Source organism: Neodiprion lecontei, chromosome 6 (genome assembly GCF_021901455.1).
Source record: "Neodiprion lecontei isolate iyNeoLeco1 chromosome 6, iyNeoLeco1.1, whole genome shotgun sequence".
Lineage (NCBI taxonomy): Eukaryota > Metazoa > Arthropoda > Insecta > Hymenoptera > Diprionidae > Neodiprion > Neodiprion lecontei.
In genome coordinates, this window is record NC_060265.1 from 3,453,274 (window position 1) to 3,468,182 (window position 14,909).

At 44.8% G+C, this 14,909-nt stretch overlaps 1 protein-coding gene across 4 annotated transcripts; it reads right to left on the bottom strand.

The window, feature by feature from the left end:
• Window positions 1–792: 792 nt before the first annotated feature.
• LOC107224552 (paired mesoderm homeobox protein 2A-like) lies at window positions 793–14,387 on the bottom strand. Of its 4 annotated transcripts, XM_046742725.1 has the most exons (5): window positions 14,367–14,387; window positions 14,198–14,289; window positions 11,679–12,401; window positions 6,887–7,080; window positions 793–1,490 (listed from the first exon to the last, which is right to left on the bottom strand). In XM_046742725.1, exons 3-5 carry the CDS (start codon window positions 12,031–12,033, stop codon window positions 1,074–1,076), a joined length of 966 nt encoding a protein of 321 aa, XP_046598681.1. In that variant the 5' UTR covers window positions 12,034–12,401; window positions 14,198–14,289; window positions 14,367–14,387; the 3' UTR covers window positions 793–1,073. The 4 variants fall into 4 exon arrangements, with proteins under 4 accessions (XP_046598681.1, XP_046598680.1, XP_046598682.1 ...); XM_046742724.1 differs by having other exon boundaries at window positions 14,198–14,370; XM_046742726.1 differs by lacking the exons at window positions 14,198–14,289; window positions 14,367–14,387 and adding an exon at window positions 13,975–14,113.
• Between the last annotated feature and the right edge of the window lie 522 nt (window positions 14,388–14,909).

The following is a 14,909-nucleotide window of genomic DNA, read 5'->3' on the forward strand; positions in this document are numbered from 1 at the left end:
AGTATTACGTGCAATCTAAGTTGTACGGATTGCACGCGAAATTGGAAACCACAAGTCTCTATAATCGTGCACGTTTATTCCAACAAACGGTAGACCCGAGCGATATTTTCCGCAGAGAAGTTGTAAGACCGTGAAAAGTGTGAAACATCGAAATTAATTTAACGATCTACAACCGCAGCTGAATTGCGTGATCAGCTGATCGACCGATGGACGGCTCATTATTGTTAGCCTTAACAATTGGCTGGAAGGAAGTTTTCCGCTCAAAGATCCGAATGTCGAAATAATTGGTATTGAAATTCGAACGCATAATTTGTAGATTGAAATATGAAACACCGCTCGTTAGTAGGTACAAGAGTGATGTAAAATAATTGACTCCCCTCAATGAAACGTGTTTTAAATGGTATTGAACCGGTTCCTCGAGCGATCAATGCTCAGCCTTTGCAAATATAAACACATACCCGTCGTTCGCACCGAACTGGGTCTGGGTTTAGGGGCATGACAGCTTTATGGAGTCTGCTGCAGTGTCTGTGCAGTGTTATGCGGTTAAACCGTCAGGGTTACTGTTCACTCAAGCGATTGAACCAGGGAGGGAGAGAGAATCGAAAAGTGAAACAAGCCACGTGGTGGCGTAGCCTGACCCCAGAGAGGGAAAGTCGCGGTATGACTGCAAAGAGAAGCGACTACCCACGACGCATGGGGTTCGGAGTAAAGTTTTCACGTAGAAAAGAGAATACCGTAGGTTCACAAGTTCCTCGGTTGAATCGTCGACGATACTTACCAAGATCACTTCTCCGAGTTTAACGAAGCGTCGCAACTTCCGTGCACTTTGTTTCTAATCTTTTCCCCGTCACCGCGAACGTCTATCAGCGATGCAGAATGAGTATCGGACAGTGTAATTGAACGCCAGTATTATTTCATTCGAGTTAAGGATCGCGAATATGTGTGAAATTTTCAGGCAACAAACGTCGTGTCTCCATCCCCGACAACCGTCTCTGATCCTTCATCCCGGAGTTCACCATGTTACATCTATTTACAAAAACCGTTACGATTACACCTCGCCGGTAGATCTTGGATTAGTAAAGATTTGCAGTTTTTAGAGGGAGTGGATCCAGGAGGTAGGGTGGCAGGGTTGCGGAGAACGGCCTCGGGCTGCAGGATCCCCATCCCCCGCCGCCCCCGCCCCCACCACCACCCCCGCCACCGCTACGGACGATCGGCGAGGACTGCAAATTTCCAGTTCCGTCGTTCGACTGTTTCGAATTTCCCAAATTCGAATTCGAGATCGTTTTAACCTCCGCGGTTGAGTGGACGCTGTTTGAATTCACCGGCGGAGTTGCCGGGCTCCTTGGGGAGCGTCCCTCGGTCTTGACACTTCCCGCTACCGGGCTCGAGGCGCCGCTGTCACCCCCGACTCCACCTTGCCCGGTTGATTTCTGCTGAGCGAGACGTTCCTGTTTCCGAAACTTGGCACGTCTGTTCTGGAACCAAACCTGGAAGCACCAATATTTCACCGGAATTCAGTAACGAGTCGATCATGTCGAACGACAATCCTCGTCGCGCGAGTCGCCGCATCAGGATAGAAAATTTATGGAAATTAAATGCGTGCAAAAAAAAAGAAAAAAAAACAACTCCCGGTGATTGGTGTTCATCACGGATGCCGCGATTCTCTCCGGTTTGTTCCCACCCCCAACCCCCCCGCCCCCCGCCCCTGTCCCACATACACATGCAACGTCGTAATTGGCTCTATTTGACAAATAAAATATAGTATATAACAAATAAAACAAACGTAACGCGGCGGTGACCTGCATGTTAAAGTAGCGGATTTGTTTGCTTTCCCGTTTGTCTGACCAGGCGTAACGGGGTTTTACTCCCCTCAATTCCACCCCCGAAGGCCTCGCACGTACAGAACACGGAGAGTTCCGTGTACATAGGTACCATACTACCTACTCCCCTCTCAGCCACCCCCGGAAAACCTGTCGAAAGGTGGTGCTACCGCTCTCGGGGAGAAGGGGATGATGCCGAACAAGGGGCAGGGGAGGGGGAGCCAAAACGAGCGGCATGATGAACGTGATTGCCTTTTCCGGACGACAAACACTGCTGTTAGATTTTTATCAACTCCTGCAGCTACCCGTACCTCGAGCTATTCCCCGTACGAACGCGGCTTTGTTCCATAATCAGCTCGGGTTGAAAATGGAACTTGTTACACGGATCGGCGAAGCTGTGGTGGAATGGTAAAAATTTTTTGCAACATTAATTATTATCGCGTTTCACCCGTTTTCACTTTCCTTATCGCATTCTTCACACCCATTGAATAAATTGTATCACAGTTTACAGTGTATGTGTATAATATAACGTATGCACTGCTAAATACCCGCCGTGACGGTAAATTTACTTATGTACCTGCTACCCTGAACTAAGACCTAAAATTGACTCAGGGTTGACATATGCGTATGTTTGCATAGCCAGTGGTCTGCACTGTAAGGTCGCAGAGTGTATCAACGGCACGTGTGTGTGTATGAAGACCGGCGGGGATTGGGACCGTTCGGGTGTTAATGTTAAGCAAATACTTGGTTAAATAAAATGTAACAAGACGAGGAGTCGGGACGGAAAGGGATGACAGATGTCCTTGCCAAGGATAAATATTTAATCGCTGCTTTATTTGGGGTGACGCTCAACGCCGACCCTTGTTCCGATGAACAAAGCAAACACCGCGACATCTGCGCGCCTAGTCGCGGCAAAATCCGACGCTGGAATTTCGATACAGCTTCCAACACAGCGAAACGCGAAAATAAAGAACCAACATTAATTCAACATTTTTTTCTTGTCAACTATTTCCATCGCTCGATCCGTCTAGAAAACTCTGCAACACGTCCCATTAATCGAATGACGTTGATTCGTCGAATCGCGGGATACGGTGAGTACGTTTGTATACCAGTTTCACTCTGATCTACCCGGTTTCGCTCGAATGCACAAATACGCGCGTTCGTTAATTACAGGTTTGACCCTTTCGCACGCTCGACGAACACGTCACTGATTTTTCAAATTTCCGTCTCCACTAACACGTGTTTGAATTTTTGTTTTTTTTTTGTTTGCTGTTTCTTTACCATCCAAAAAGCCGATCACAGATCGTACTGTATTTGCGTTCACCGTCACGGTTAGCGCATGAACGGCAGGCTTGAAATCAGTTTCATTGAACTCCGTACACGAGCGTATGTATGTATACATATAGCTGCCAACACGGGAGCCGGTAAGCTAAAAATCACGGAATTTCGGCTAATTGAGAACGCGCCAATTATTACCAGCCACGCAACCCTGGAATCTTAATTAACACCTAACGGCACGGTATAGCCGCGGCGGTGTTATTTAGAAGAATTACACGATTCTGCATTAATCTACGTTAACGCTTCGCGGAAGGTGGGCAAGACGAATTTACCTGTCCCAGATAATAAATTTTCATACAGCGGCACGGTCGGTATGATATACGCACAGCGATGTAGTTTATGTTCACGCGCGAAAATTATCCCGTTTAGCGCCTTATCCTCGCCAAATTACGAGGCCGTATCTGTGTACAGGCGTTTTACAATACGTTGCGTAAAGCTACTTCTGTAGGTACACACGTGATTCCATTCGTGTAATTATTTCACGAACACCGCGATGTCAGAGATGATACAACTCTGGAATCTTGACTAAGGTAAGTCTACCAGTTATTGACCCTGAACCAATTATCGACCTTGTTGGTTGTAACTATCTGTTTGATCCTTGGTTCAGAAATTAAAATTCTGGAAAATGAAAGGTCAGTAATCGGGACTAAACGTGTCAATAAATCGTACAAGTACCTTAGTATATTTTTTCGTTTTTTTTTTTTTTAAACAACATTGAAAACAATAGGAACACACGTATCGTAACTCCAATTTCTGACTCAACGACGATCGCTATCAAGACAGCTGAAGGACGTCGAATCTGATGGAAAAGAGCATCGGCAGCTCCCTTGGCAAATAGGGGAATAAGTGTGTCTCTGAATCGGCGTTCCTCGTCAAATGAGAAACACCGTTTCCTGGGACCCTTGCGGCTGTTGCTGCTGGGTTTGCTTGTGACGGTTGGTGGGCTCGGTCTGGGAACTGGTGCTGGTCGAAATGATACTCAGCAGGACAGTTTTTAATCACTGTAAGTGGATCTACATAGCTCCGGCAATTACCAGGGTACGCTTCTGCATGGCCCCCCTGTGTATCAGCCCACCATCCTCGGCTCCCTCAACCCACGACCCTTCACCACCGCCGTCTCCGTCCCCGCGCGAAATAAACTTGCACCTTCTATCCCCGAAACGCTCGACAGGTCACTTAAGGGCAACGTTACGCAACTAATAACTAATCATCGGACGAATACAGAGTCAAAACAAGAATGCGGATAAAAAATAAACTTTACACGTGCTTTAAAGATGATCAAGGATCTTGTGAACTTGCGAGGGAAAAAAGAATGTACGATCACACGAGCGGCATATTTATCCCCAATAGATACTTGAAATTGTTCGATGTTAATCGTGCTCTGAAGAACCTTGAAAAGAGAAGACTCAATAGTTGTTCGATATAACAGCTATTCTGTTTAATATCTTGACTCGATGTGTAATCAGCTAATTAGACGAGGTGCACACACACGATAGTGCAGTCATCGTGGAGGCACACAAGTGAGCAATTGTCTCTAGAGAGGAACAAGGGGACTTGGGGCTGGTCCCCCCACGGAAAGACCGAAAGTCGTATACCGTGACATCGTGGCTGTTGCAGGGGTTTGTTCCGTATACCAGCTACTACGTCAATTCTAAGCCGTCCGCACCCCGCCGCGTGTGCAGTTCGAAGCATACCGCGGGGTAGGTACGGACTTTCTCTCATCTTTTGCGATGGACCCGCATACATAGTTCTGAATCACCCCCGTCACTCGAATACTATTCACACGAATTACAATATACTTACTATATGATCCATTAACGTGTTCCCATCACGGAATATTTACATCCCGGGGTGCTGAATGGAAAATATATTGCGCACGTTGATCCGGGTTCAACGCTGGAAACTGTAGATCCACATTTCGCGTGCGAGGAGAAGTTGATCGGATGGATGGTTGAATTTAGTTGAGGGTGGTACGTTCTTTTCAATTTAAATTTCGCGAAACGGACGGGTTTCGGATTTCGGTGCTGGAACCAATGATGGCGGATCAAGGAAACTCGGCGTTGGCGGGGTAAAAGGAGGGACAAAAAATGCGAGGAAGAATGGTGGAAAATTTTATCGAGTAAACGGGCCGGTGCGGAGGTGCAGAATTGAATAGAGCCAAGGAGAAGACGAGCTTGCATGAAACGATGAGGAGCAAGCGGGGGAATCCCAGAGCGAAGCGAAACCCAAAGCCAAAGGGAAACCCCAAGCCGAAACTCGGCTACCCGACTGAGCCAAACTGACGTGAAACGAACCGAACCCTACCCGAGGCTTGGCTCACCTCATCCTCACCTAGGAAATTCTCGGCAACAAAGGATAACTCGAGGCCTGCCTTCGCGGTCGGTGCGCGGTTTCCCCGCAGCCGCAAACTACTGTAAAATTGATTGTTATTTCAGGGTTAATTACGAGGCCTAATTAATTATAATAGCCTACGGAGCTGGTCACGTACTGCTTGCCGTAGTAATCTTCTTCGAGCATCGCTTACAATTATCGTTTACACTGAACCCATTCGGAGAATTCGAACCGGCGTCTAGACGACGGATAGATGGATAAATAGATAGATGGACACCGAAGATGAGTTGTCCTTGTGCGGATAGATTGACAACGTATAGGTGCCTGTACTGTCTCGTTTCATCCGCATTTCCAACTGCAGTGGAAGTGTAGACTCGTCGAAGGTTGATTGACGCGATAATGAGTTATACAAGGCAATGATCAAGAACCGAGAAACCTTCGTGCAACAATTACGATAATTCGTCTGAATATAGCCACGGATCGAGAACATACTCGACGTGCTAAATTTAGCTCATCGGAGTTCTGCATGATTTAGGTAATGCAACCGCTGGCTGATCTCGCTCGTACAATTATCATAAGTCATTGAACGAGTTGGTTCCAGATTCATTTGACTAAGACCAGATATTTTAAATGATAATTAATTCTGATTACAGATACATTGGTTTTTTTTCCCCCTGCATCAAAGGATACCTAGTATTGATACTTACGATTAGCATAAGACGTCGGTGCACGGGGAAAAGAAAGTTGATCTATCCGAGGGATAGGAATGAGGGAGTAATTATTTTCGCGCACCTCGCTTCCTCGCTCAGCCAAGTATCGCATCGCATCCTATCGCTCACGTTCCCTCTTCGTTAAAGGGAGGTGAGTGGTCGTTGTAATTGCATTACTACATCCCGTTTTCGTCCTCATGGGCACTTCGCGTCACGACTTGACGGATTAAACTGTTCAACGGTTCTGACACACTATCGCTGCAGTGTGCGACTATGAAGCTTTTCGAAAATAAACGTCAACAACGCAACACAGAAAAACAACCCTGCAACCGTACGAGAGCTGCTTTTTGTATACCTGTATCAATGCGCGGAGGGAAAGGATTATTTGAGTCAAGTGATATTCGTTTGATTCAACTAAATGCGCCGAATACGGTCAGCTTGCTTGGTTCAACAAAATACTTTTGTTGGTCTAACAGAAATTTTTTGAATTGACTAAACATTATGTTCGACCCATAGATCTTGAATTGAGACAAATAAATATTTACTTCGCCGTCCGTGACCACACATTTAATTGATTCAATGACTTTTTTCTCTTAGCGTGTCAGTTGCGGCACACTTCGATTATTGTTAACTAACAAAACTTTCTCTCTCTCTCTCGCTCCTTCTCGTAATTTTTCTTCTTACCTGTACCCTAGCTTCCGTCAAATCTATCTTCATCGCGATTTCTTCCCGCGTGTAGATGTCCGGATAGTGAGTCTCCTGAAATGCACGTTCAAGTTCCTTGAGCTGAGCCGAGGTGAACGTCGTTCGTATCCGTCGCTGTTTCCTCTTTTCGGCGAGTCCGTCGTGCCCCGGGTAGGCCTTGTACCCCAAACCACCTGCGTGAAAAACAAAATATTCAACGTTTAAAATATCGCTAATTCTAACCGTGGATACAACAGATATATTTGGTTCTTTGTCGCATATATACTCGTCTCGAGACTGTACCGATTACGTTAACGGCAACGGAATTTCATTGGGTTAATCGAAACGACAAGCTGTTGAATTTGGTAAATCCAATGAGTCGCATGAGGATTTCAAAATTTCCAGAGCTAAATGCGTATATCAGATATGTCGTATAACAGAGTCCATAATCTATACTACAATTCATTTCGATTTTTTTCTGCTGTAAATTTCATAGATTTATACATGTATGCACATGTATGTATGTACGTACAGTATAAATAATGCATATACGTATACATCGGAGGTTTGAAAGCAAGGCAAACTTTTGTGTGCACAAAAAGTTTTAGCGGGAGAACCGCGCGGTCCGGCGGCTAAACCAGTCAGGGATGGAGGTGTAACGGGGTCCTGTAAGCTCGAGCAGAGTCAGCGAAGAGGACCGTGAGGACCGCGAGGGCTGTGCGAGCGAGGGACGTAACCATAGCAATGACTGAGAGCGAGCCATCCATTGATTTTCACTGCCATCTTGTCTCTCCGCTACTGTTTCACCGCGTCGCAAGCTGGCTACTCGCGCGAATCGCGCCCTCCCACCCCAACTTAGGGGTAGCCATAGGGACGTGCATAACCGTCGACTCCTGCAAGACGCCTTCGGGGTTGAGCGTCCCCGAAGCTGGAGGTGGATCAGAAAGCTTTCGGGGGGTGGGGTGGGGCGGGGAGGGGGTGAAGGGAAGAAAAATGCGTGGGACTTGCAAGACGTATGGCGAGAGGAAAAAGAGAGAGGGTTGATGGGACGAGGAGAGGGGGAGGGCGGGGGGGGAGGAAGAGGTCAGAGAATGGAAGAAGAACGTGGCTCGCACCGAGAATCCAGTGCTTTTTTCTTTCCTACAATTAGCCTTTTTCTTACGGATGGGTGTCTATTTTTCTACTAATTCTTCCCCCCCCCCTGTCTTTTTCCCTGTACACTTGCTTCCTGTATATATTTTTCTAATCTTTCTACACGTAATTCGGTTACTACCGATTCGTTGAGTTTTTCTCCTTTTGTCATTTGCTCACATGTTTTGTAAGAAATCTTGCAACCTGCGAATTGTGGTAACTTTGTTCTGCGGTTTGGTAATTAGTAATTTATCAATGAGTGTGTACGGGTGAGTGTGTATTTGGTTATTTAGGTATATATGCGAAAATAATTTAACCACACGCGTTTCGTTTGGTTACGATTAGATTTTTTATAGCGGTTATGATATTTAATACGCATCGTGCATTCTTGCTGTTATCGTCGTTGGTAACATTTTTTAATGAGGTTGAGAAATATTAGTATACCAATTAGCAAACAAACTTACGAAGGTTTTACAATCAGTCTTATTAATACGATCCAGGTGTTTCCGTTACAGTCCAATAAATTATAACGCGTCGAATTACCAGTCTCAGAAATTTTGGCAGAAGTAGAAAATATCAATGAATAGTGGAAATCAGAAGCGCCACGTAAAACTCAATTAATGTGCAGTGAAAAAATAAATATGCTCAATTCAGCAAAACTCGTCTCTGTGATAAAATTTTCTACAACGTACACTACAATATTAAATCAGTTATTCTTAAACCACGATATTGTTGGCTGCACGCTTAATCTCGAATCTGTTTACTACATAAACTTGCAAACGTAATTATATCGAAATACAGTTTGGCACAAGTTTCGTGGTAAGAAAATATAGTAGAAGCCGTTCGTGTTCGTCTTAAAAATAGAAATTCAGGTATATTCTTGAAACGTTTCCTCGCGTTTACTATTCACATTACTACATAAATTTAATCGAGTGATCTCTGCTCGGTCAAACAATGGAGAATCAGAAATATCGAAAACGTGAGGCTTACTTTTCGTTGGCAGAAAGTATGGCAAATAAATGTAAGTATAGAATTTGGAAACTATTCGCGATACATTTTATTACACATAGCTACAGCTCACCCACGTCGCGTAATAAATTTTTCGCGACCTTGAAACGATCCAACTATATTTTTTCAACGACACAAATATTTCTTCGTCGGATTCAGTCGCGCTCCGTTTCAACGTTATATTTACATGCGAGGGTGAAAAATCAAACACATGTATTGTTTGCATTGCGAATTAGAAAAGCTAAAACCGAAGACGATCCGTCGATTACAAAGACCTGCGATGTTTTTCACCTGACTAAACTGAGTAGCGTTTAAACTGAAAAGCGTTAAAAAAAAATCCATCACGTAAATTTTCTGATACATTTTTTTTGTCTGTTTTCTTAGTACTGCTTGAGTTAACTTCCAATTTCTCTGTTAATTATATGTATTAATGTGAGCGTTGATACTTAGATATTCATCTACCCTCACTAGTTGTTGTTTGTGATGATTTTAAGCATATTTGAGTAAAAGCTACGCAAGTAAAAGAGAAAAGGATTGAACAGAAGTTTTAAAGAGAGTAGAAAAAGATATCACAAGTCTTTTTGTCTTATCCAGTCTCTTAAGTCTTGTTTAAAACTAGTGCTGTTCACTTTATAACTAGACATTCAGTTTTATATTGTTTATATTTTACTTTTTGATGAAAATTGTTCACAAATCTGTAATCATGCATATCTTGCATAAAAACAAATCTCCATATGCTGTAAAAAAAAAAAAAAAAACCTAGCGCTGTATTTTAATTCAATATACCTAAATACCTAAAAAAAAAACGGTATTACTTCACGAGGAAATTAAAAATTATATTTCGCAGGCCTGTATTATTTACCGCCGCCGCCGCTGCCTCGCTTCTAGCGAACGTGATCAAAATCCGCAACAAAGTTACCCCCGGATAAATCGAACAATGCGACAATCAGGACCTGCACTGGCCGCATGTGTAGCCAGACTTTTCTCCCTAGTTTTCTTTCACCGTAACCCCAATCTCGTTGCGCGATAAGCCGGTGCAGTGCTTGCCAAATCAGGAAAACAAATAAGAAAAATCATTTCTTTTCTCGGTCCTGATTTCGCCCGATACGAATCATTTTTGCAAAACAAAAAACAATTTCCACGTTGATCGAGTCGCGTATTGCAAACATTTTATTTGTTATGCGCAAATTATATGCAGGTATGTATAATCGTTTTGCAGAAATTTAATCAGACGCTTTGTCGCTTTGGCTGTCTGCCACTTTTTCGCACAAGTAACACCTTGTTGTTTTTTTTTTGCTTTTTTTAACACACTTTTATCAATTTATTATTAAATAACTCCGTGCAGAATGACGCAAGCTGTGAACTACGCTATAAGCTACAAATTGACGATCGAAATATTGGCGCATGTAACTTTATATTTATCCAGCGGTACTTGAGCCGTCGCTGCACGTTGTGTTTCTCAATTTTGTATTGTTATCGTGTTAACTGATTTTTAATATGAGATTGACCGACAGATAAAAAGTTCAGTAACCTGAAACCTGAATCGTAAGTAAAATAGATCTGTCCGAAAAATGACGTGTATGTATGTACACGTTTCACGAACGTCTGCAAGCTTCTCAGGACGTACGGTTCAAATTTACCTTTGTCATCTGACAATCTATTTAGCAAACAAAACTTGCAGAATAATGTAGTGTCGAAAATCCCAGCCGCGAATACACCAGACAGATTTATTGCTTACGCGAAACAGTTTGCGTACGAATTTGAAAAGATTATCATTCACACGTATTTTTATATAATTCTTACGAAAAGTTGAAACTAGTTTTTTAAAACCAGGTTGTAAAAATACTGTCACGTTTGAGACTTGGCTCATTCCCAAAAATGCGGGGGTAGGTATAATATCCCTAGCTATACCTAGATGCATATTACACCTCACACTTTCCACCGTTTAGATCCGCGTTATGAAAATTTTCCGACTTTCATGATTTAACGAAGCATGTATAAAAAGATCGTCACATTCATGAATTTCTGTAAAAATAATTCTGTGGTCTAGATATACTTTCAAGGTAAGTCAATCTGATAGTAATTACTTGACTTTAAACACTGATAATTTATCGATATGAAACTAACGTAAGTTTCGGGGATGATATCCGAATTTATTTATAGATATCTAACCAATTGGAACTGCTTTTAAGTAAGAAAAAAATTGGAATCTCTTACAGGTGTGAGATATAAGCGATCTTAGAGAATTGCTAAGAATGTGATTCGATGGCTTAGAAATTGATTATTCCAGTAAAAAAGTTATATATTTGTTTACCGTTGTAAAATATAAATATGATATTCGACTTAAGTATACAACAAAGTATTTCAATATTCCTAATACAGTGAATCCGTGCGGGGACGACAGGTTTCAGAAAATCATTTTATCAGCGAAACAAAGATACCTCTCCGTATATCAGACACCGAGTGAAATTCGCGGTGTCTGCGACAAACTGGTAAAAGAACAAATTCTTCTTTACCGAAGTTAAAACGTCAACGTTTTAACACGCTAATGGGAAGCATAATTTTTTTCCGCACCAACTAACAATAATTTGGACAAAGGTACGCAAGCACGTAGGGTAAAACAAACATTGGAAACGCAGGCTTTCAAACTCACCCTGAAGGTTGATCGCCGACGGAAATATGGAGGCAGCGTGTCGATGAACATCCTGACTCCGGGCGGCCATAACCGAACACGGAGTAGCATGGGCCCCGTGATGCCCGTGGGCATGAGGATGAGCGCCGTGATGAGGCCCAAGGGGGTTCGCACCGCCGGTTCCCGGGTTCCCGGCGTTGCCAGGATATCCGGCCGCCCTGGCCGCGGTGTAGCGATAAGCGGCCTGGCTCATCTGCGAGCAAGAGCTGAGGTCTCCGTATCCGCATTGCATTTCACTTGCAGCGAGGGCGCAACTTGAGGCTTCGAAACCGGCGGCCGCCGCAGCCGCTGCTTGATTCAGATAAGAGTAGTCCATGCTCGAATCACTTCCGGTTCCCGGGATGTCGCCGCTCCTTCGTCTCCTCGATGCAGGGTACGTACCTCCTCCTGGACTCTGGCCGTTCCGTCCTTCCGTCCTTATTTTTTCTCGCCGCTTTTTCCCGCCATCGGAGGGGCCTCCGGCTCTTGACTGCGGCCGCGACACGCGACCCGGAAGTGGCCGGCGAGGCCGACCCGGTGCCCCGACGGGCAGACCCAGGGGTCGACGGCGAGTATCGCGAGGTAAGAGGCGCCCCGGTGTAAGGCCAGGCCAAGACCTTGGCCGAGCGGCCTGGACGAGGAGATGTTAAACCCACCACCTCTCCTCGCGGTGTACAATTCGCCCGCGACGGGTATACTCTCGCTCTGTAATCGGATCAGGCGATATCAAATTATTGCGATTATCCGTGATAGCCAAGTTTTTCGTCCCGCTAAGAGCACCCGAGACAACCGACTGGTGGGTTTCCTCAAAATCAAATGATAAGCTTAATTCAATAACATCGTAAAGGGTGCGCAAGGGCGTGGCTTTCGACGTGGAAGCGGCATGGCTTCGGCGGCCCTCGACGCCCCCGGATTCGCTGCTCCCGGGGTGCTCCCACCCCCGCACCTACGACGAACGACCATTCCGCTCCCTCCCTCGGGCTTCTCACCCCCGGGGGAAGCGGGCACCGACCGCCCACCGTTTCCCGCCTCCACCCACCAACCCCCGTTGCAGGAACGGGGGTGGGAATTTGGGGGATGCCGCCACCCTCGGGAGGACCTCCGCGTAGCGACAAACGGAGTGATGGAGGAGCGAGCCGACGCGGCGAGGCTTCTCCGGAGGTGCGCGACCACCATCATGGTAAAATGAACGCTATCATCCGACGGCGAAGCCGGCTAATGTTTTGAACAAACAACCCTTGATTTTACGATCAATTGTAGTAAGTGACCCCTGGGCCAGGTACCCAAAACCTTTGCTTTGTATTGAACCACCGGAACGATTCCGCTTATCTAGTCTTTCTGCATTCGGTCGTTATTCTACTTAGGCCACTTTACCTCGGCATGTACAATCCGGTCATTAAGATTCAGAATTTTTAAACTTGGCTGAACTTTCTCTGTTTTAAGTTTCGATCATTCGACACTACGGTCACTCTGTACTTTTTTTACACGTGCGGTCCTTCGTCATTTGCGCGATTCCGTGGTCGTATAGGAAATTGTAAATTAGTGACACAATTTGTTTACATCTGTAGGTATTGTCGCGAAATTCAAGCTCCGTGGGAGAACCCGAATTGGTTTTTTTTAATCGAACACTGCTGGCTGTAAGAGATCCGACAACTTTCACATCTCAATGCGTATGCGATAAATAAACGTGTTAACGAAGCCTCGGTTTTTGACGATTTGTCGAAATCACTGACGTACATTATACTTTCACCGAAGTATAGTATAACCGTGAAAGGTTCCGTGTTGTGCGGAAAAGAATTAATAAAATGCACTGAATAATGTCTAAAATTTGTTTCGCGTATTCGGACTACGAGTAGTTTGAATGCATATCTACACACGCTCCGGCACCGTTTCGAGGGATATGTGTATCGATTTCCCAAGTTCATTCTTTTCCCAGAATGCCAGAGCTACTCTAACAAATTGACAGAATTTGAAGACTGAGTTGAATGATTTATATGCGATCCACTCCCGAGTCCTGCCGCCTTTTTCTTATTCTTTTACTTCTTCTTTCTCTTTTTCTTCTTCTTTGATTCAGTCGGAAAATAAAAGCATAAAATAATTTTCTTGCGCCTCCTTTTTACTGGTTCTTATTATATTTCCGTCTCGGCGAAATTTGATCCGAGTTTTATAGAAACCCTGTGATAAAACCGGTCGTGCACAGTGCATAAACTTTCGATAAATAACTGCATGTACCGTTCCACGTACAATACATTTAGTACTAAAAATCAGTGAACCGTACCGTTGACCTGCAAGAGGTAGTTTCGAACGATCCGATGTTGCGACTGGGGGGTGAAATTGTACAGAACCAATTGGGCAAGATCTCCCGGTACGCCCGGGAGATTCGACGTTCGATACGGTCAATAATTGAGCTAAACTTTTGTTCACGAAGAGCGGCGTTGTTTCGATCCAAACCGTACACCTACATAGGTCCATACGTATGCCTATCTTCAACGGACAAATACCTGATCGTGTATCTTCTGCAGGATAAACTATACGAGGCGAGGCTTTCATTGTTCCGTAGTATATATCCATCCGTATAAGATGCGCGAGGTCTCTGTAATGAAATTTTCCTCGCTTTAGTTGTTTGCTCGACGATAAATTGACGATAAATAAAAGCGTAAAATTTTTTACTGCACGTATACAAGGTAGACGGAAACACGCTCCTCGCCCCCCCCGCCCCCTCCCTTGGCTCTTCTACCTTCGGTATTATCCCAAGGGATGAACGGTGCGACACTTGTATTGCACTTGTTCTCACGAGTCGATCGCCGCTCCCGCGTGTATCCTGCGCTTGCCCGAGTCCTCGTAACCCGGGGAGGGAATCCCCTCCCTAGGGATCCGCGGCACACGCCGCACGCCACGGCCGGGGTTCCCCGCACGAAAATTCTCTACACTTGTCTAGCTGCTATTGCTCCGTTTCTGCCGTTCAGACGCGCTCGCACATGCACGCCGAAATAACGGAAAAGGGGACGCCGGCGGTCTGCTACATATGTCCTTGATTTGTCCGGAGAATAATATTCTCCTCCAAAGTTGATTAAATATTGGTTAGGTGCCTCGCCTCCTGCTCTCCACCCTCCACTTGACGCCCCGTAGGAATACAATTTAATATTTCTGGACGCCGTTCGGATTTCTACTCGGGAAATACATTCATCTTCATCGAGCTATACGTCTACAATT

What these genes read in the sequence shown, in the direction of transcription:
- LOC107224552 (XM_046742725.1), bottom strand. Translation starts at nt 12,033, where the DNA reads ATGGACTACTCTTATCTGAATCAAGCAGCGGCTGCGGCGGCCGCCGGT. An exon ending in GTCGGCGATCAACCTTCAGG is followed by an intron (nt 7,081 to 11,678) that starts GTGAGTTTGAAA and finishes TTTTTCACGCAG; the next exon opens with GTGGTTTGGGGTACAAGGCC. An exon ending in TGACGGAAGCTAGGGTACAG is followed by an intron (nt 1,491 to 6,886) that starts GTAAGAAGAAAA and finishes TGGTGCTTCCAG; the next exon opens with GTTTGGTTCCAGAACAGACG.